The sequence below is a fragment of the Rhinoraja longicauda genome, chromosome 2 (genome assembly GCF_053455715.1).
Source record: "Rhinoraja longicauda isolate Sanriku21f chromosome 2, sRhiLon1.1, whole genome shotgun sequence".
Lineage (NCBI taxonomy): Eukaryota > Metazoa > Chordata > Chondrichthyes > Rajiformes > Arhynchobatidae > Rhinoraja > Rhinoraja longicauda.
The window spans coordinates 71018744-71040283 of NC_135954.1; the positions used below are offsets into that span (position 1 = coordinate 71018744).

Genomic DNA, 21540 nt, shown 5'->3' on the forward strand with positions numbered 1-21540 from the left:
AGATTCGTGATCAGAGCAGGTGTCAGGGGTTATGGGGAGAAGGCAGGAGAATGGGGTTAGGAGGGAGAGATAGATCAGCCATGAGTGAATGGCGGAGTAGACACGATGGGCGGAATGGCCTAATTCTGCTCTTGTGTCTTCTGGTCTTCTCTGACATAAGGAGATGCGAGCAGCCACTTTGTGCAAACAGCAATGAGTCAACAGAGGGCAATTATTGTCCCCAGACAACTACTGCCCCCAGGTGGACATTGTGATGTGTGCAACAAACATTGACTGGCCACTGGTGGGCAAAAGGTTAATGTGGTAAACGGCTTGATTGAAGCTCGTTAGGATTGAGATATGACAGGTAATTGCCAGTTCCTGTGCATAAAAGGGAGAGGAAAGAAAATTGCAGATGCTGATTTAAATCGAAGGTAGACATAAAATGCTGGACCAGCTCAGCGAGTCAGACAGCATCTGTGGAGAACATGCATAGGTGACGTTCTACAGAGTGCTGGAGTAACTCAGCGGGTCAGGCAGCATCTGTGGAGAACATGAATAGATGACGTTTCACAGAGTGCTGGAGTAACTCAGCGGGTCAGGCAGCATCTGTGGAGAACATGCATAGGTGACGTTTCACAGAGTGCTGGAGTAACTCAGCGGGTCAGGCAGCATCTGTGGAGACAAGGAATGGGTGACGTTTCGGGTCAAGACCCTTCTTCAGACTGATGTCAGGGGAGTGGGCAGTACGGAGATTGCATGTAGTCAGTGACAGTAAGACTGGTGGGAGAACTGCGAAGGGGAGAGGATGGAGAGAAAGGGAAAGCAAGGACTCCTTAAAGAGCAGAGCACCAAGGCACATTCCTTGCATATGCATGTGAGAGAGGGGTAAAAAGGGATAATTGATTTAGACTAAGGATCCTGAGAAATAGCTGACTCGACCATGCTCGACTAAAAAAAAGGGATCCTGAGAAATAACTGACCAGACCGTGCTCGGCTAGAGAAAAAAAACCCCGCAAGAACAAATGGTGACAGTCCAAGGACAAGTGTTAGAAGATAATCAGAGAACTGGGAGGAAGGCCAAAATAATCAGAGAACTAGGGGAGAGGGAGGGCATGAACTACTCTGTACTGCGCTTGCCTAATGAAATAAATGAATATTACTGTATGATGTGGAAGGCAACAGGGGCGGTGACGGAAGATTGTGCACCTCAGTGCTCCGATTGGAAGGAGCCCGAAGGGGAGGAATTAAAGGTGTAACAATTGTAAAATGAAGTGAATAAAAAGAAGGGATTTTCCCGACCTCGGTGTCTCGACAGGGGAGACACCCAACTCTGCAGACTTGCAAATAAACTATACTTGTTTCTGTAGATTGTCTCAAGCATCGTGATTGTGAGCACTCACATTTGCATCTCACATGCACGTACTTGGCCAATAAACTTATCCATTCATTCATTCATTCATTCACCAAAGATAGACACAAAATGCTGGAGTAACTCAGCGGGTCAGGCATCATCAATGGAGAGAGTGGGTGACGTTTCGGGTCGAGACCCTTCTTCAGACGTGTCAATAGACAATAGGTCAGGAGTAGGCCATTTGGCCCTTCGGGCCAGCACCGCCATTCAATGTGATCATGGCTGATCATTCACAATCAGTACCCCGTTCCTGCCTTCTCCCCAAACCCCCTGACTCACATACAAAGCCCTAAACGGGCTTGCCCCCCCCCCCCCCCCCCCATATCAAAAATCTTCTAACCCACCACTCTATCTCCAGGTCCCTCAGGTCGGCCGACTTGGGGCTACTCACTATCCCGCGGACTAGGCTTAAGCTCAGGGGTGACCGCACTTTTGCGGTTGCAGCTCCTAGACTGTGGAACAGCATCCCTCTCCCCATCAGAACTGCCCCCTCCATCGACTCCTTGAAGTCCAGGCTCAAAACCTATTTCTACTCCCTGGCGTTTGAGGCCCATTGAGGGGGCGCTGTGAACTGTTTATGTATGTGCTGTTATGTTTGTGTGCCATTGTATGTTCGTTTCTTAGCACCTGAACTGATGTACAGCACTTTGGTCAACGTGGGTTGTTTTTAAATGTGCTGCACAAATAAAATTGACTTGACTTGACTCCGCTATCTTTAAGAGCTCTATCTAGCTCTCTCGTGAAAGCGTCATGGCGTCACTCGCCGGCGTCATGGCGTCACTCGCCGACGTCATGGCGTCACTCGCCGACGTCATGGCGTCACTCGCCGACGTCATGGCGTCAATGCTCCGGCGACATGGCGTCACTCGCCGGCGTCATTGCTCCGGCGGTCACGTGGTGCGAGCTGGGAGGTGGAAGGGGAACGAGAGGCTGATTCGCAAATGGAGGACAGTGTGTGGGATGTGCCCAGAGTCGGCATTGGCAAGTAGGCGCTGAGAGTCGGGCTGCTGCCGGCGGCGGCGGCGGGGGGAGGTCTTCGAATTAAACCGGTAAGTGAGAGTGACATCGGCGAAACCCGGGCGAGAGATCTGAAGGGGGGTCTCGCCACCACCCGTTCCTTCCTTCCTTCCTTCCGTCCAGATGAGATGCGTTTTGTGTCTGTCTGTCTTCTGTGTCCGACCGTCCGTCCGTCCGTCCGTCCGTGCCTCGGATGAGACTTGCCCGGATACGTCCCCAGGCCAGCACTCTGGTCCCTGACGGGTGTCTTGGAGTCTGTGGTGCCTGGCTGTTGGGCACCGGAAAGTACCCGGTGGGAGGGGTGATCAGAGGCTGGTTCATTGGACATCTTTGTAAATTGTACGTGTCAATCTTGTCTCCAACTCGGCCAGCCTGGGAGATAAAAATCACCCTTGTTCATGACATCGTAGGTTAGAAAATAGATTGGCTTTGAGTGACGTCATTCAATCAACCCATCGTGCCTCTACTTTGGAAGAGTTGACTTGTGCATCCCTACATTTTATCAGTAACTCATCTTCCTTGTCTTTAAGTAACTATCGAACTTCCGTTTAGAATTGCGTAGGGAAACAGTTTGTAATACTTCTTTGGGCATTATAAACAAAAGGCAGAGTAGTGAGCAGATCACGTAGCATGTGGCCAGAGAAAAAAAGAGTAATGTTTCTGCTCTTTTATTGTTATAGAGTCATTCAACATGGAAACTGGCCCTTTGGCCCAACCCATCCATGCTGAACAAGCTAGTCTCATTTGCCAGTATTTGGACCTTTCCTATCCATGTACCTGTCCAAGATGTCTTTAGACCATAAGACATTAGGACCATAAGACCAGAATTAGACCATTCAGCCCATTGAGCTACTCCATCATTCAATCTTGGCTGATCTATCTTTGCCTGTCAACTTACCTTCTACCTTTTCTCCATAACCTTTGACACCCTTCCTTATCAAGAACCTATCCATTTCTGCCATCAAGATACCCAATGTTGGCCTCCATAGGTGTCTGTAGCAACACATTCCACAGACTCACCATTCTCTGGCTAAATAAATTCCTCCACATTTCCATTTTGAAGATATGTTCTCTTATTCCGAGGCTGTGCCCTCTGGTCCTAGACTGTCCCATTAATGGAAACATCCTTCCCATGTCCATGTAGAAAAATAACTGCAGATGCTGGTACAAATCGAAGGTATCACAAAATGCTGGAGTAACTCAGCAGGTCAGGTAGCATCTCTGGAGGGAAGGAATGGGTGACGTTTTGGGTCGAGACCCTTCTTCAGACTGATGTCAGGGGGGGGGTGGGACAAAGAAAGGATATGGGTGAAGACAGAGGGAGAACTGGGAAGGGGAAGAGAGGGACAGAGGAACTATCTAAAGTTAGAGAAGTCAATGTTCATACCACTGGGCTGTAAGCTGCCCAAGCGAAATATGAGGTGCTGTTCCTCCAATGTGCGGTGGGCCTCACTATGACACTGGAGGAGGCCCATAACAGAAAAGTCAGAGGGGGAGTTGAAGTGCTCGGCCACCGGGAGATCAGGTTAGTTAAGGCGGACTGAGCGAAGGTGTTGAGCGAAATGATTGCCGAACCTGCGTTTGGTCTCGCCGATGTAGAGAAGAGTTCCAGATGTCAACTTCTCTATATCGGCGAGACCAAACGCAGGCTCGGCGATCGTTTCGCTCAACACCTTCGCTCAGTCCGCCCTGACGTCAGTCTGAAGAAGGGTCTCAACCCGAAACATCACCCATTTCTTCTCTCCAGAGATGCTGCCTGACCTGCTGAGTTACTCCAGCATTTTGTGATACTTCCCATGTCCATTCTATTTAGGCCTTCCATTATCCAGTAGTTTTCAATGAGATCCCCCCTCGTCCTTCTAAACTCCAGTGAGTACAGGCCCAGAGCTTTCAAATGTGCCTCAAACATTAAACCCAATCATCCTGGGATAATTCTCGTAATCCTCCTCTGGATTCTCTCCAGCGGCTAAATCCTTCCTCGGATATGGGGCCCAAAACTGCTCACATTATTTCAAATGTGGCCTCTCCAGTGCCTCATAGAGCCTCATCCTTGCTTTTATATTCTAGTCCCCTTGAAACTAATTTTAGCATTGCTTTTGTCTTCTTACTACTGACTCAACCTGCAAATTAACCTTTTGTGTCTTCTGCACCAGCACTCCAAAGTCCCTTTGCACCTCTGATTTCTGTATCCTCTCCCATTTTAGAAAGTGGTCTGTGCCTTTTTTTCTTTCTACCAAAGTGCATGACTCTGTATCCATTTGCCATTTTACTTACTCTTCCAACCTGTCCAAGTCCTTCTGCAGATTCATGGTTCCTCAACGCTACCTGCCGCTCCACCTGTCTTCGTATCATTCACAAACCTGGACACAATGCCATCATTTCCATCATCCAGATCATTAACCTGTAATATGATAAGTGGCAGACCCAATTCCGACAGCCAACCAGAAAAGGCCCCCTTAATTTGCACTTTTTGTTTGTGCACAGCCTCAGAATTAGTCAATCTTCTGTCCATACTAGTACCTTGCTTCTAATACCATGGGCTCCTATCTTGCTTAGCAGCCTCATGTGTGGCACCTTATCAAAGCATTCTGAAAATACATGTAAGCAACATCTTCTGAATCTCCTTCATCAATCCTACTTGTTACCTCTTCAAACTCCAATAGATTTGTCACGCAAGATCTTTCTATAACAAAACCATGCTGACTTTGGCTGTTTTCATCATGTGCTTCCACGTACCTTGAAATATCATCCTTAATAAAGGACTCTAAAATGTTACCAAACCACAGTAGTTGGACTAACCAGCTTATGATTTCCTTTTTTGCATCTCTCTCTCTCCTTAAACAATGGAGTTACATTTGTGATTTTCCAGTCCTTTGGAACCATTCTTGAAAGATCATTATCTATGCCTGCACAATCTCAACAGCCATCTCGTTCAGAATCAGCTTTCCAAATACTTTCTCCTTAGTAATAGCGACTGCACTCACATCTGTCCCCTGACTCTCATGAATTTCTGGCACATTGTTGGTGTCTTCCACGGCCTCACTTTGAAGGACTGACACAAAAAACTTATTCAGTTCATGAGCCATTTCTTTGTTCCCCATTACTAATTCTGCAGTGTTATTTTCCAGCGGTTCAATGTCCACTCTTGCCTCTCTTTTATTCTTTATGTATCTGAAAAACCTTTTGATATATTTTCTATTTTTGGCTTGCCTACCTTCATATTTCATCTTTTCTCCCATTATTGCATTTTTAGTTACTTTTGGTGGTTTTTAAAAGCTTCCCAACACTCTGGCTTTCCACTAATCTTTGCTAGGTTATATGCCTCTTTTGCTTTTATGCTGTCTTTGTCTTCCTTTGGCAGTCACGGTTAACTCATTCTCCCCTCAGTATGCTTCTTTCTCTTTGCCATAGTCATACAGCGTGGGAACAAGCTCTTCGGCCCAACTTGCCCACGCAGACCAACATGCTCCACCTACACTTGTCTCACTTGCCTGTGTTTGGTTTATATCCCTCTAAACTTATCCTATCCATGTACCTGTACAAATATCATTTAAATGTGGTTGTACCAGCGACCACCTCCTCAGTCACCTCGTTCCACATACCCACCACCCTTTGTATAAAATAGCTGACCCACAGATTCCTATTAAATCTTTCTCACCTCACATTAAACCTGTGTCCTCGGGTTCTTGATCCCCCTACTCTGGCTAAAAACTCTGTGCATTTACCCTATCTATTTATACACCTTTATAAGATCATCATCTTCCTGTGCTCCAAGGAATAAAGTCCTAGCCTGCTCTATAGCTCAAGTCCTAGCAACAACCCAGTAAATCTTCTCTGGATCCTTTCCAGCTTAACACAATCTGGACCTCACCATCTCCATCACAGGAGACAGGCTAGTGACGGACATTTACTATAAACCCACTGACTCGCACACCTATCTGGACTACACTTCTTCCCACCCGGTCCCCTGCAAAAAGTCTATCCCCTACTCCCAATTCCTCCGTCTACGCCGCATCTGCGCCCGGGATGAGGTGTTTCACACTAGGGCTTCAGAGATGTCCTCGTTCTTCAGGAAACGGGGCTTCCCCTCCTCCATTATAGATGAGGCTCTCACTAGGGACTCTTCTACATCCCGCCCCACTCGCAACAAGGACAGAATCCCCCTCGTTCTCACTTTCCACCCCACCAGCCAGCGGATCCAACAAATCATCCACCAACATTTCCGTCACCTACAACGGGACCCCACCACTGGCCATATCTTCCCATCCCCTCCCCTCTCTGCGTTCCGCAGAGACCATTCCCTCCGTAACTCCGTGGTCCACTCGTCCCTTCCTACCCAAACCACCCCAACCCCGGGCACTTTCCTCTGCAACCGCACGAGATGCAACACCTGTCCCTTTACCTCCCCTCTCAACTCCATCCAAGGACCCAAACAGTCTTTCCAGGTGAGACAAAGGTTCACCTGCACCTCCTCCAACCTCATCTATTGCATCCGCTGCTCTAGATGTCAACTTATTTACATCGGCGAAACCAAGCGCAGGCTCGGCGATCGCTTCGCTGAACACCTGCGCTAGGTCCGCATTAACCAAACTGATCTCCCGGTTGCCGAGCACTTCAACTCCCCCTCCCATTCCCAGTCTGACCTTTCTGTCATGGGCGTCCTCCAGTGCCATAGTGAGGCCCACCGGAAATTGGAGGAACAGCACCTCATATTTTGCCTGGGCAGTTTGCAGCCCAGTGGTATGAACATCGACTTCTCCAACTTTAGATAGTTCCTCTGTCCCTCCCGTCCCCTCCTCCTTCCCAGATCTCCCTCTATCTTCCTGTCTCCACCTATATCCTTCCTTTGTCCCGCCCCCCTGACATCAGTCTGAAGAATGGTCTCGACCCGAAACGTCACCCATTCTTTCTCTCCCAAGATGCTGCCTGACCTACTGAGTTACTCCAACATTTTGTGAATAAATACCTTCGATTTGTACCAGCATCTGCAGTTATCTTCTTATACAATCTTTCCTGTAACAGGGTGACCAAAACTGAACACAATACTATAAATGTGGCCTCACCAATGTCTTATACAGCTGTAAAATGATCTCCCGACTTCTATACTCAATGCTCTGACTGATGAAAGCCTTATTGACCCCCTCTTTCTACCTGTGACGCCACTTTCAAGGAACTATGTACCTGCACTCCTAGATCCCTCTGGTCTACCACACTCCCCAGAGCTCTGTCGTTCACGGGTGTAGGTCCCAGTCCTAGACTTCCCAGAATGGAACACCACACACTTTGTTGTATTAAACTCCCATCAACAATTTCTCAACCCACGTGCCCAACCGATCAAGATCCTGTTGCAATTTTTGACAACCATCTACACTTTCTACAATATCACCCACTTTAATGTCATGGGATGAAAAGATCCTGTACCTGTCAAATTACTCCCAGAAACTCCTGCCGCTGCTGCTCCATCGTCAATTCTGCTAGGGTCCCCTTCCAATCAACTTTAGTCAACTACTCACTCATGCTTGTGTAGTTACTTTTACAAAACGATAACACCGAAAAATAGAAAACTGTTGTCAAGGAGTGCAGCCTAACTTTGACCCTGAAGAACTACAATCTTCCCCTGCTATAGACACACCCTAAAGTTAATTGCCTGTGATTGGAATTCGTAAAGTTTGCTTGTCTGCTTTTCGATTGGAAGAAATTAACATAAACATTCTATGTAGTGCAAAAAAACCGTACAGTAACTGAATGAAGTAGAATTAAGAGTAAGTGTACGTGGCAGTAAATCTGGATTTCATAAGAAAACTTAAGCTGAGTTAGACCTCTCAACACTTCAACCATACCTACCATTCAACATGATCACGATTCATTTGATGCGGGTTGCATTTCCACTTTGCCACTTCACAGTAGCCCTCAGCTCAGAGTAGAGAGAAATAGGTTATGTAGAGAGAAATTGCGTATGTAGGCAGCAAGAATCAATTGTATGTTCATGGGCCTAATAATGCCTGCATATTCCCTTCATACTATTATGGTTTAGCAGAAACTTGATGTGCTTTGGACATGTGGTACAGTCGAATTCAGTAGCAAGTTGATTGTGTTTGGTAAAGTGATAGAAAACAGAAAGGCGATTAAAGTCCATAACATGGAAGATTAGTGTCAAAGAAGTCACTGCTGCATCACTGCAGAAACTTAACCGTGTAGTAGGTGATAGGTTGTCCATCAGTTCATTACAAGTTGACACCAATCTGATGGCACTTGAGATAAATGTGAAGGGGAAGAATGCATGAACATTGGATTAGAAAAATTCAGTCTGTATCAAGGTCTGACTAAATGTGTTGGAAAGAACTGAAGATGCTGGTTTACTTTGAAGATAGGACAGTCTTTTCAGGTGAGGCAGAGGTCCCTGGCAGTCTTTTCAGCCATGGCAGAGGTTTGTAGATCAGTCATTATATTCCTGATCCAGGCCGGGTCTTCAGACTGACATCCTGTGGTATGTGCTTGGCACATGCGTGGACGTGGCTTTATTGATAAGATGGTAGAACAGTCGAGGTGCTTGAGAACGTGGTACTCATTATCTGCGGGCTCCACTGCTTTTGGCTAATAAAGAACTTTATGTGAAGTTAGTGACTTGCCATCATTACAACTTCTTACCTGGTGTCGGGAGTGGCCTTCCGGAACAACATTAGCTGGAAATCTGTGAGTTTTCTTTTCTCTCTTTTCTTCACGAGAGAGGTCGGAGAGTCTGTTTGCTACTATGGCTGATGCATTTCGGAAGCCAGATCCTCTCGTGTTCGACAGCCATATCGGCGAACGCTGGCGCATTGTTGAGGAACAGTTTGATGTCTTCATCGCAGCGGCTCATTATGACAAACCGCTTCGGGCTGAAGCCGATATGCTGTCCTATCTCGACATAAGTAAGCCTGTCATGCTCACTTGTGACGCCTCTCAATACGGCCTCGGCGCAGCATGCCTGCAGGAAGGAAAGCCTGTCGCGTACGCTTCCAGGACAATGACGGACACTGGCACTAGATACGCACAGATCGAAAAGGAGTTGCTGGCAGTGGTCTTTGCATGCGCCAGATTCAATGGCTGCATCTTCGGCCAGTGACCATCGAAACGGATCACCGGCCTCAGGTAACCATCCTAAATGAGCCCATTCATGCGGCTCCAGCACGACTGCAAAGGATGATGTTGAGGCTCCAGAAGTACGACATTACACTTGTTTACAAAGGCGGAATGCATATGTACCTGGCCGTCACTTTGTCTCGGGCTCCCGGTAAATCCACGGCCCAGCTCGTGCCTGAGAAGGACACTTTCAACGTCATGGTGGTCAACCTCATTCAATCGTCACACATGGAGGAACTGGTGACACACACGGCTAAGGACACCACCTTGCAGACACTCACCTCTATCATTAAATGTGGATGGCCCAGCAAGCAGCACATGCTTCCGCTCTCTATTCAGCCCTTATTCCCGTTAGAGATGAACTAACCATTGATGACGGGGTCGTCAAGAAATGTCACAAAGCAGTGATCCCAGACTCGCTCCAATGGGAGTACATCGACCCCATCCACAGAGGCCATCCCGGGACTGAAGCCACAGTTAGGAGAGCAGGGGCCACTTTTTTCTGGCCTGCAATGACAGATAACATTCTCCAGAGGATACAATCTTGCCCCATGTTCAACAATACCAAGCCGCATCAGCAGAGAGAACCTCTTCTGCTGCATCCAGTCCCTGAATTGCCTTGGTCCCTGGTGGCGACCAACATCTTTGATTGGCACAATCAACAGTACCATGTGCTTGTGGACCCGTACTCCGGCTGGTTTGAAATCGATCTACTTCGCACTTCTACTTCTGCTGCGGTGATTCTGAAGCCCAAGAGGCATTTCTCGGTCCATGGGGCACCACATATTCTCTTATCTGACACTGCTGGGCAATTCACGAGCTAGCTCTTCAAGGATTTTGCTGTGCAATGGGACTTCACTCATGTCACCAGCAGTCTGGAGTATCCACAATCGAATGGGCTGGCACAACGAGCTGTCCGCAGCGTCAAACAGGTAATGGAAACTCCCACTGAGCCCGGTCGGACACATTCCTAGATCTCCTCAATCTCCGAAACATATCGCGTGACGCGACTCTTGGCTCTCCTGCTCAGAGACTAATGTCCAGGCAGACACGTGCTGCCCTTCCTGTCTCGAAGCAACTGTTAGAGCCACGCATGCTCCAGCCACAGGTGGTCCAGACTCAGCTACTCCACAAAAGGCTGTCACAGAAGGCGTGCTATGATCGTTCAAGTCGTCCCCTCCAACCTGTGCAGGAAGGGCTGACTGTCAGGCTCCAAACCCAGAAAGGCTACGATCGTATGGGCACGGTCAAAGAGAAATGCCAGGAACCCAGGTCCTATCTTGTTCAGTCAAAGGCAGCCTCTACAGACAAAATCGTAGATACCTCTTACCAGTGGAGGAACCGGTACCATCACAGCGAATCCCGTACGATCCCTCTGGGTATCCACATGAGGTGGACAGAAGATGGACAGGCCCTTCTAAATGACAAACACATGACAGTGGACCGTGAACAATTTTGGAATCAGGTGCCCGTGTCTACACCTGTGGAAGAACCACCGGTGAGGTTACTGCCGGTGGAGAAACCACCCATGGAAAAGTCACCTGTTAAGCCGGTACTCTTAGAGAAAGCACTGTGAGGAAATTGCCTGTGAAGCTTGTGCTGGTGGTGGCATCACCGGTGAGAGGTACCACTGAAGGGCCCTACAAAACTCGGGCAGGAAGGGTCTGCAAGCCGAATCCCAGATACAAGGACTAATGACAATGTTTTTATACACGGCTGTTGGTGCGGATATTGCTTTGGTTTGCGTTGTTTTGCTTGCTTTGCTTAGCCATAGTTGTTAGATTGTTAAGCAGTATATTCTATTTTTTCTAAGCTTCCCTATATTGCTTGCATGCATGTTTGCCTTATTTTATGAGGCATGTGCTAAAGAAGAAGGATATAGATCAATCACCATATTCCTGATCCAGACCGGGTCTTCAGACTGACATCCTGTGGTATGTGCTTGGCACATGCGTGGACGTGGCTTTATTGATAAGATGGTAGAACAATCGAGGTGCATGAGAACGTGATACTCATTATCTGCGGGCTCCACTGCTTTTGGCTAATAAAGAACTTTATGTGAAGTTAGTGAATTGTCGTCCTTACAACTTCTTACAAGGTTCACTTGCACCTCCTCCAACTTCATCTACAGTGTCTGCTGTCCCAGGTGTGGACTATATATAGGTGATACCAAGCGCAGGCTCGGTGATCGTTTTGCTGAACACCTCTGCTCAGTCTGCCTAAACCTACCTGATCTCCCGGTTGCTAAACACTTTAACTCCCACTCCCATTCCCACGTTGACCTTTCTGTCCTGGGCTTCCTCCATTGTCAGAGTGAGGCTCTGGGCAAATTGGAGGACCTCATATTTCGTTTGGGCAGCTTAGCCCCCAGTGGTATGAATATTGACTTCTCTAACTTCAAGTAATACCCTTGCTTTCCCTCTTTCTCCATCCCTCCCCCTTCCCGGTTCTCCGACCAGTCTGACTGACCCCCAATTACATTTTATCTGTTTACTTTGTTGTCACATTCTCCTGGCTAACAATGATCTATTCTACATTTTCCTTGATCTCCATTCCCTCTGATGTCTTGTTCTCACACCTTACACTTCCTTATCTCTGTGTCTCCCTCTCCCCTGACTTTCAGTCTGAAGAAGGGTCTCGACCCGAAATGTCACCCATTCCTTCTATCCAGAGATGCTGCCTGTGAGTTACTCCAGCATTCTGTGTCTATCTAAGGGCTGACTAGACTTCTGTGCTAATATCTCCAATGTTCTTTGCTACATCCTAAATGGTGGAGCTGCTCAAAGCTCCATACTAGTTTAAACATATATAGAATAGGCAATAAAATGTATAATTGAATGTGGATATATGTTAACAATAACAACTCTGTGCACCAGAGCAAATATTTTGCATCAAATTATAAAGGAGATAAAAATTATCTAAATAGAAACATAGAAAATAGGTGCAGGAGGAGGCCATTTGGCCCTTTGAGCCAGCACCGCCAATAATTGTGATCATGAAATGCTTCCCTTTTTTTAAACTGTGTATGTGACTGAGAATTGGGGTTTATTTTGGTTACTTTTGATCACCTTGAAATAATATTTACTAACATACAAAGCTTTTTATTGTGAGGAGGTACCACCTTCAATAAATTTGTTTTATTTTGATTGACAGTCAGCCTGTACTGGTCAGTGGAAGAGAGCTGTGACTTCTGTCGTCATTGGTGAGCTGTGTGAAGACGTGAGCATGGACGCAGCATGTGCAGAAGATGATATTTCTATTTTGAATCATGAGGAAGCAAGCCCTGAAGCAACAGCTTTCAGGTTTAGTCCTGTTGCAGGTTCTTCAGGTGATGAATCTGTTGGTTCCCACTTTGCACTTGTCACAGCCTACGAAGATATCAAAAAACGATTAAAGCAAACGGAGAGTGAAAATTCTTTGTTGAAGAAAAAAGCTCGTATTCTGGAGGAAAGGGTAAATTATTTTGTGTTGAATTGTCGAGTTTATTCGTTTTGAAATTAGCAAAATATTAATATGCAATAATATTGACAATTTGCCTCTTTGTCCCAACCATGTCTCCTAGCTCTTTGTCTCCCAACCACCTTTCTTTTCCTCTCATTGTTCACCCACTTGGTCTCCCCTGAAAAAACGCACAGTCCCTCACCTTCACCTCCTGTTTCTCCATCCCCATCTGGAACTTTGCTGTTTCTGACCTCCACCTTCTACCAAACCTCACTGTCTCCGCCTCTATTTAGCATCTTTAGGCAAAATATAGTTTAAGGACACCTTGAAACTACAGGCAGAAAATTAATTCCCTGTTATTCTTTCCAAAATACTACTTCACTTTATGTTGGAGTGAATTCTCTGATGTAGAGATCGGGAAATGTCCAATGTCATGCTTGTCTAGAAGAGAAATGAATACTGGAGACAAAATAAATGCAGTAAATACTTTTAAATCAGATACTAGCCCAAACCTCTCCTGCATTGGTGCAGCACCCTCTCCTCTCCCCCCTCCCTCCACCCTTGGTTGAAATTTATGAGTCATCCTTAAATACAGGAGAGGTGCGAGAAGACTGGGGGGTGGCAATTGTTGTGCCTCTTTTCAAGAAGGGCTGTAGGGAAAATGTTGGAAACTATAGGCTGGTGAGCTTAACATCTGTAGTTGGAAAGTTACTAGAGAGTATTCTGAGGGATAGGTTATACAGGCATTTGGACGAGCAAGGGCTGATTAGGGATAGTCAACATGATTTTGTACGTGGGAGGTCGTGTCTCACAAATCTGATTTTTTTGAAGACGTGGCCAAAAAGGTCGATGAGCTGTAGATGTTGTATACATGGATTTCAGTAAGGCATTCAATAAGGTTCCACATGGTTGGCTGCTCTGGAAGGTTAGATCGCATGGGATCCAGGAGAGATAGCTGAATGGATAGCAAATAGTCAAGTCAAGTCAAGTCAATTTTATTTGTATAGCACATTTAAAAACAACCCACGTTGACCAAAGTGCTGTACATCTGATTAGGTATTAATTTAAAAAAAAAAGAAACATACAGTAGCACGCAAACAGTTCACAGCGCCTCCTCAATGAGCCTCAAACGCTAGGGAGTAGAAATAGGTTTTGAGCCGGGACTTAAAGGAGTCGATGGAGGGTGCAGTTCTGATGGGGAAAGGGATGTTGTTACACAGTCTAGGAGCTGCAACCGCAAAAGCGCGGTCACCCCTGAGCTTAAGCCTAGACCGCGGGATAGTGAGTAGCCCCAAGTCGGCCGACCTGAGGGACCTGGAGGTGGGTTAGAAGATTTTTGATGTAGGGAGGGGAATGTCCATTTAGGGCTTTATACGTGAATAGGAGGAGCTTGAAGTTGATTCTGTACCGTACAGGGAGCCAGTGGAGAGAGGCCAGAATCGGGGTGATGTGGTCCCTTTTACGGGTACCCGTCAGGAGTCTCGCTGCGGCGTTTTGGACCAGTTGCAGGCGGGACAGGGAAGATTGGCTGATCCCAGTGTATAGGGAGTTGCAGTAGTCTAGGCGGGAGGAAATGAAAGCGTGAATGATTTTTTCTGTGTCATCGAATTGGAGGAAAGGTTTGATTTTAGCTATGGTTCGAAGTTGGAAGAAGCTGGCTTTTACCACAGCGTTGACTTGCTTATCAAATTTTAATGCAGAGTCAAATATCATGCCGAGGTTTTTGACATGCGGTTTGACTAAGCAGGATAGACTGCCAAGACTGCCTGTTATCGACTTGATGAAGTCAGGGGGGCCGAATAGGATGACCTCAGACTTGCTCTCATTTAATTGGAGGAAGTTCTGTGCCATCCAACATTTTATGTCCTCAAGGCAGTGTAAGAGGCTGTTTAAATTTGACTGGTTGTTGGGTTTCAGGGGGAGGTAAAGCTGAGTGTCATCGGCATAGCAGTGGAAAGAAATGCCGTGCCTTTGAATGATTTGGCCAAGGGGGAGCATGTATAGAGAGAAGAGAATGGGGCCTAGGATGGAGCCTTGTGGAACTCCGCAGGAGAGGCTAGCTGGAGCAGAGGAATAACTGCCTATGTTGATGGCGAAACTCCTATCTTTGAGGTACGAAGCGAACCAGCTCAGGGCAGTGCCATCAATGCCAACCGCGTACCGGAGACGGTCAATAAGGATGGTGTGGTCCACTGTATCGAACGCTGCGCTGAGGTCGAGAAGGAGCAGGATTGCACAGTTGCCGGTGTCGATGGCGAGAAGCAGGTCGTTGTGTACCTTCAACAAGGCAGACTCTGTGCTGTGGTGGGCTCTGAAACCTGACTGGAAACTTTCTAGGATGGTGTTTTTTTATAGGCTCCATGGAAGGATGCAGAGGGTGATGGTGGAAACGTTGCTTCTCGGTCTAAAAGCCTGTGACTAGTGGTGTGTCTCAGGGTTTGATGCTGGGCCCGTTACTGTTTGTCATCTACATCAACGATTTGGATGAGAACATACAGGGCAAGATTAGCACGTTTGCTGATGATACAAAAGTGGGTGGTTTTGCAGATAGTGAAGATGGTTGCGAAAGATTGCAGCAGGATCCGGATGGATTGGTCAGGTGGGCTGAGGAATGGTTGATGGAATTTAATACCGAGAAGTGTGAGGTATTGAATTTTAGGACTTCTAACAAGGGCAGGACCTACACAGTGAATGGTAGGCCTCTGGGGAGTGTTGTAAAGCAGTGATCCAGAGAGACCTAGGAGTACAGGTGTATGGTTCCTTGACGGTCGAGTCGCAGGTAGGTAAAGTGGTCAAAATGGCTTTTGGCACATTGGCATTCATCAGTCAGAGTACTAAGTATAGAAGTTGGGAGGTCATGTTGCAGATGTATAAGAGGTTGGTGAGACTGCATTTAGAATATTGTGTTCAGTTCCGGGCACAATGTTATAGGAAAAATATTGTCACGGTTGAAAGGGTTCAGAGAAGATTCACGAGGATGTTGCCAGGAGCAGAGGGTCTGAGCTATTGGGAAAGGTTGAGTAGGCTGGGTCTCTATTCCTTGGAGCACAGGAGGAGAAAGGGTGATCTTACAGAGGTGTATAAAATCCTGAGAGGAATAGATTGGGTAGATGCACAGAGTCTCTTGCCCAGTGTAGGGGAATCGAGGAGCAGAGGACATAGGTTCAAGATGAAGGGGAAAAGATTTAATAGGAATCTGAGGGGTAACTTTTTCACACAAAGGGTGGTGGGTGTATGGAACAAGCTGCTAGATGAGGTCGTTGAGGCTGGGACTATCCCATCATTTAAGAAACAGTTAGACAGGTACGTGGCCAGGACAGGTTTGGAGGGATATGGACCAAGGGCAGGCAGGTGGGACTAGTGTAGCTGGGACATGTTGGCTGGTGTGGGCAAGTTGGGCTGAAGGGCCTGTTTCCACACTGTATCATTCTATCACTCTATTATGTATTGTGAGTGGTACTGGCGAGATCCTTATTTATCATCCACTCATAATTACCCAAACTAAAACGTTTGAGCAAAAAACAAGGCTGGAGGAACTCTGTAAGGCAGCATCTATGGAGGGAAATAGATAGACAATGTTTCGGAACAGAATCCTTCTTCAAGACTGGATTGAAGGCAAGATAGGTGGTAGAAAGAGGTAAGGGAAAGAACTGGCAATGATGGGTGGATCTATGTAAGGAGGGTTTGATTGGCAGATGAGTCGGGTAGGGGAGAGAAGGGTGGAGATTGTTGCAATTAATTGGTGATATGTGGGGAAGAGAAAGGGTTGCAGATGATAGAATCTGATAAGAAAGAAAGGTGAGTAAAATGCAGAACCAGAGGGAAAGATAGTAGATAAATGGAAACGGGGAGAGGGGGACGAAAGAGGGACACCAACAGTGTCGGAGTGGGTGATTAGCATTAGGATAAGGAGAAAGCAACTGTGAGATAGAGGGGTATGAGGAAGAGTAGATAGAAAGGTGTGCGTGTGAGGACCTAGTTAGATCAGTTGGAGAGAGAGTGGGCGGGGGGGGGGGGGGGAATTGGTTACCTGGAGTTGGAGAATTCAATGTTCATTCTTTTGTAGGCTACCCAAGCAGAATATGATTTTCTATTATTAAAGTTTGCACCTGCAACGAAGACAGACAGGTCTGTATGGGAATGAGAACATGTCTTGAATTGGGAAATCCATCTAGCCATGGCAGACACAGTGCAAGTGTTTGGGCACTGTGGCATGCTTGGTATTGCTGATGTCGAGGCGGCCACATTGAGAGCAGCACACGCAATAGACAAGGTTGGAGGAAGTGCATGAGGGTGAGAGCAAGGTTTGTCAGGCAGAAGATGGTTAGACTCAGTGGGTCAGAAAGCATCTCTGGAAAAAAGGAATAGGTGACGTTTAAGGTCAAGACCCTTCATCAGACTGATGAAGGGACTCAACCCGAAATGTCACCTATTCGTTTTTTCCAGAGAAGCTGCCTGTGCCGCTGAGTTACTCCAGCATTTTGTGTTTATCTTCGATGTAAACCGGCATCTGCAGTTCCTTCTTGTACAGAAGATATTCTTAGTTGAGGGAACTTGTTAATTCTCTATTCCAGGAAGAAATTGAAGTCCTTGATGTCTTCCTGTTTGGGAATGGAAGTGTAAAGCAACTGGATGTCCATGGTGAAGATAAGGTGGAGGGGGCCAAAGAATTGGAAATTGTTAAAGTGGTGGAGAGTGTGTGAGGTGTTTTGGATTTAGGTGGGAATGGACTAGTCAAAGGAAGGACAAGAGAGAGTTGAGGTACTTGAATGTGTAGGAAAGAACTGCAGGTGCTGGTTTGAAGAAGGGTCTCGACCCGAAATGTCACCAATTCCTTCTCTCCAGAGATGCTGCCTGTCCCGCGAAGTTACTCCAGCATTTTGTGTCTATCTTTGAGGTACTTGAAGATGTGTTCAGTGGAACAAGAGCAGGCAGAAACAATTGGTCTACCAGGACAGCCCTCTTGATGGATCTTGGGTAAGAGGGGGGGAGAAGGGGGGGGGGGGGGGGGAGAGGGTGCTGCACCAATGCAGGTGAGGTTTGGGCCCAACAGGTCCACTTGGTCTAGTAGTTCAATAAAATCACCCCTCAGCTTCTTGCTCTCCAAGGAATAAAGTCCTAGCTTGCTTAACCTCTCCCTATACCTCAGGCCCTCAATTTCTGGCAACATCCTTGTAAATCTTCTCTGAATGAATGAATGAATGAATGAACGACTTTATTGGCCAAGTATGTGCATATACAAGGAATGTGCCTTGGTGCTCCGCTCACAAATGACAACACAATCATACAGTTAACAATTAAGAATAAAGCATAAACACATCAAAACAATAAGGATACAACATTACGGTCTAAACGTGGGTGAAAATAAACCAGAGCAAAAAAGAGATTACAGACTTTGGTTATTGAGTAGAACTACTACTCTTGGTAAAAAGCTGTTTTTTATGTCTGGCTGTGGCTGCTTTGACAGTCCGGAGTCACCTTCCAGTGGGAAGTGCTTCAAAGATTTTGTGGCCAGGGTGAGAGGGGTCAGAGATGATCTTGTCTGCATTCCAGTTGGCAAATAATAGGAAAATTGGTTGTGTTGAACAGCAAGTAAGTTTGTTTAAAGCTGCAGCATATTATAGATAGCTGGCAATTTGCGCAGAACAATCACAAATTAAATTTAATCCTGGCAAGTGTGAGGTGATGCATTTTCAGAGTGCGAACAATGGTACGATGTACACAGTGAATGATAGGTCTCGAGGGAGTAATGATAAAAGCAAGGAACTTGGTGTACATTCATTCCTGAATGTGGCAGCACACAAATATTGCAGTGATTAAGGTATATGGGTGCTTGCTTTCATTAGCCAGAGTATAATATATAAGGGATGGAACTTTGTTATATTTTGTAAAAGATTGATTTGGCCAAACCTGAAGTATTTTGGTTATTTCTGGTCGCCACATTATAGCAAGAATATGATTGTGCAGAGGCGATTTACTGGGATGTTGCCTGGATTGGAGCATTTTAGTTTTGGGATCTAGATCGGCTGGGTTTGTTTTCCCTGGGGAGGAGCCTGAGTGGTGACCTGCTAAAGATATATAAAATGATATGGAGGATAGAGAGGGTGGATGGTAAAAATCCTTTTCCCCAAGCTAGGGATGTCTTGGATGAGGCAAAGCTTAAAGGTGAGAAGAGGGAGGTTTAGAGGAGATCTAGACTGGGGGAGGAAGATACCCTCACAACATTTAAAAAGCACCAGGACAAGTACTTGAATTGCCATGGCAGGGAATACTCTGGAAGCACTGCAGCTAAATGGAATCAATGTACGTGTACTCTGTTTGAAAGATGCAAACAGCATTTTTTCAGTTGAACACTTTGTTTTGTAATGGTAATTTAATACCTAATTTCGGACTTGTCTTGGAATATGAATAGAGGATGGATGATTCATGTGAACTGCTGCTTAAAAAAATACTTTTTTTGCTCCCTGCATCCAGCTTCGTAATGCATCTATGGACAACGAGAAAAGTTTTTTCGAACAGGGGGATGTGAATAAAGCTTACCAGGCTTATCGGGAAGTCTGCATTGAAAGAGACAAGATGAGACAGAAATTGGAAAGAATGGTAGTATCTATAATGTGTTTTGGTATTGTGTTACAGTTAAAAATAATGTAGAAAGGCATGTTTAAAGGAAATATCAAGAGAATATCATTATTTCTTGGTATAGTTAATTTAATGTAAATTTTAAATTTGATTTAAATGTACGACTGCAGCTGGTAATTTTGAATTTGTTGTGTTCGTGACCTTTTACTATGTCCTTGGAATCTTGTCAGGAAAGAGTAACATGGAGTCTTGCAGGCTCTCCTATGATGACAAATGGAAGGAGATCTTTATGAAATTGTGTTGATATAATTTATGTCATCTTCTGATTATATGTTCTTTTCTATTACTTCCTGTTTGTGATGTTTATCTTCACAACTAGCCAGCAACCAACATTGGCTGTAAAATCTTTTTGAGTGGGGAATATAATTTAATAATGTGACAATCTTGTAGATGTACTTATTATCACTGAGTCTAAAAAAGAAAATTGTGTTTTATAAAGGTCAAGGATCAGATGGATTCTGCCCGAATTCTGAATGAAACGCTACAGGCTAAAGAAGTAGAAATTCTTCAGTTACGAAGTGAAGTTGAAACCAATCAAGGTGCATTTTTCTAGGATATTATAAAATCTAAAAACATCATTGCGTTTGTTGCAAAAAGCGCAGTCTTACCAGTCTAGGAGAATAAGATTATAAATTAGCAATGAATATTCTATATTGTGTTTACCCTAACTGTCACTAAGAAGATCGCAGATGTAATCTTTGAGTTATGACTTGTATTATTTGACCTTGGCTCTGGTAATTGTGAAGGGTCATGTCATACAACACAAAAATAGGCCCATCGACCAACCTTACCCATGCTTACCAAGATGCCCCATCTACACTAGACCCACCTGCCTACATTTGGCCCACATCCCTCTAAACCTTTCCTATTCATTAACCTGTCCAGTTTTGAATGCTGTTATAATATCTCCTCTCCTGGGTCAACCCTCCCCCAACTGACGATCCTGCGGGCCCGGCAACCCTCTCCAACTGACTAAGCCCATTGCTGGGCGGGGAGTGTCCCTTGGGGGGGGGGGGGGCAGGCGAGGGGGGACAGGGAAGGGGAGAGGGTGCCACTCACCTCGGTCCCATGCTGCCAGCGCTGCAGCCAGAGTGAGCCGTGAACCCAAAGCCTCTCCTGCATTGATCTAGCACCCCCCTCCCCTCCGCCCCCACCCGTACTCCCCCCCCACCCCAAATAGGTTTACATCCTGTTATATGTGGCGAGTGTATATTTCTTGGTATCGCTCAAGATTCATTAACATATTCTATATTTTATTTAATTAACACTTTATTGTAAAAGATGAGCTCTGTTATTCTAGCTTCCTTCCAACCGGACGCGAGATCACTATTGATTTTTTGGAATAATACATATTTAATTCTCTTCTAAAAATTAATAAAGGAGATAATGAATGGGTTATTTTTTACTGTGATTAATATAATAATAATAATAAGCATTTATTTTATATAGCGCTTTACCAGGTGCTCAAAGTGCTTTACAAAAACAGTCATAACATAAATACAAACAGACAAACTATCCTGACGAAGAAGCGGCAAACAAACAGCGCCAGCGTCCTCTCTCGTCAGGGTCCGGCAGTAGACAGCAAAAAGCACAGGAGACACAGATACAATTTTAACACAAACAGCCATCACAGTGATTGCTCCAGGCACACCCTCACTGTGATGGAAGGCAAAGAAAAGTCATTATCTCCTCCTCATTCTTCTCCCGTGGCGCCACGAGGCGATCGAGGCTCCCAACTTTTGAAGCCCCCACCGGGCGATGGAAAGTCCGAGGGCCGAGCCGAGCCGAGCAGGCCGATGAAGGTCCTGAGCCCCCACCGGGGGATGGAAAGTGCCGCGGCCAGGCCACGCAGGGCGATGAGGGGCTTGCGAGCGGGTCGATCGTACCTTGCGTACCTTTTAATCGAACTTTATCATGTGCACAGAAAT

The 21540-nt window shown here is 46.0% G+C and overlaps 1 protein-coding gene across 1 annotated transcript in view; it reads left to right on the plus strand.

The window, feature by feature from the left end:
* The first annotated feature begins 2274 nt into the window (after positions 1 to 2274).
* Positions 2275 to 21540, plus strand: part of azi2 (5-azacytidine induced 2) — a 59135-nt gene continuing 39869 nt past the window's right edge. The window contains exons 1-4 of the mRNA XM_078420767.1: positions 2275 to 2442; positions 12686 to 12985; positions 19448 to 19573; positions 20052 to 20151. Of these exons, the coding sequence (XP_078276893.1) occupies positions 12758 to 12985; positions 19448 to 19573; positions 20052 to 20151 (454 nt within the window). The 5' untranslated portion in view covers positions 2275 to 2442; positions 12686 to 12757. The remainder of the gene's footprint in view (positions 2443 to 12685; positions 12986 to 19447; positions 19574 to 20051; positions 20152 to 21540) is intronic.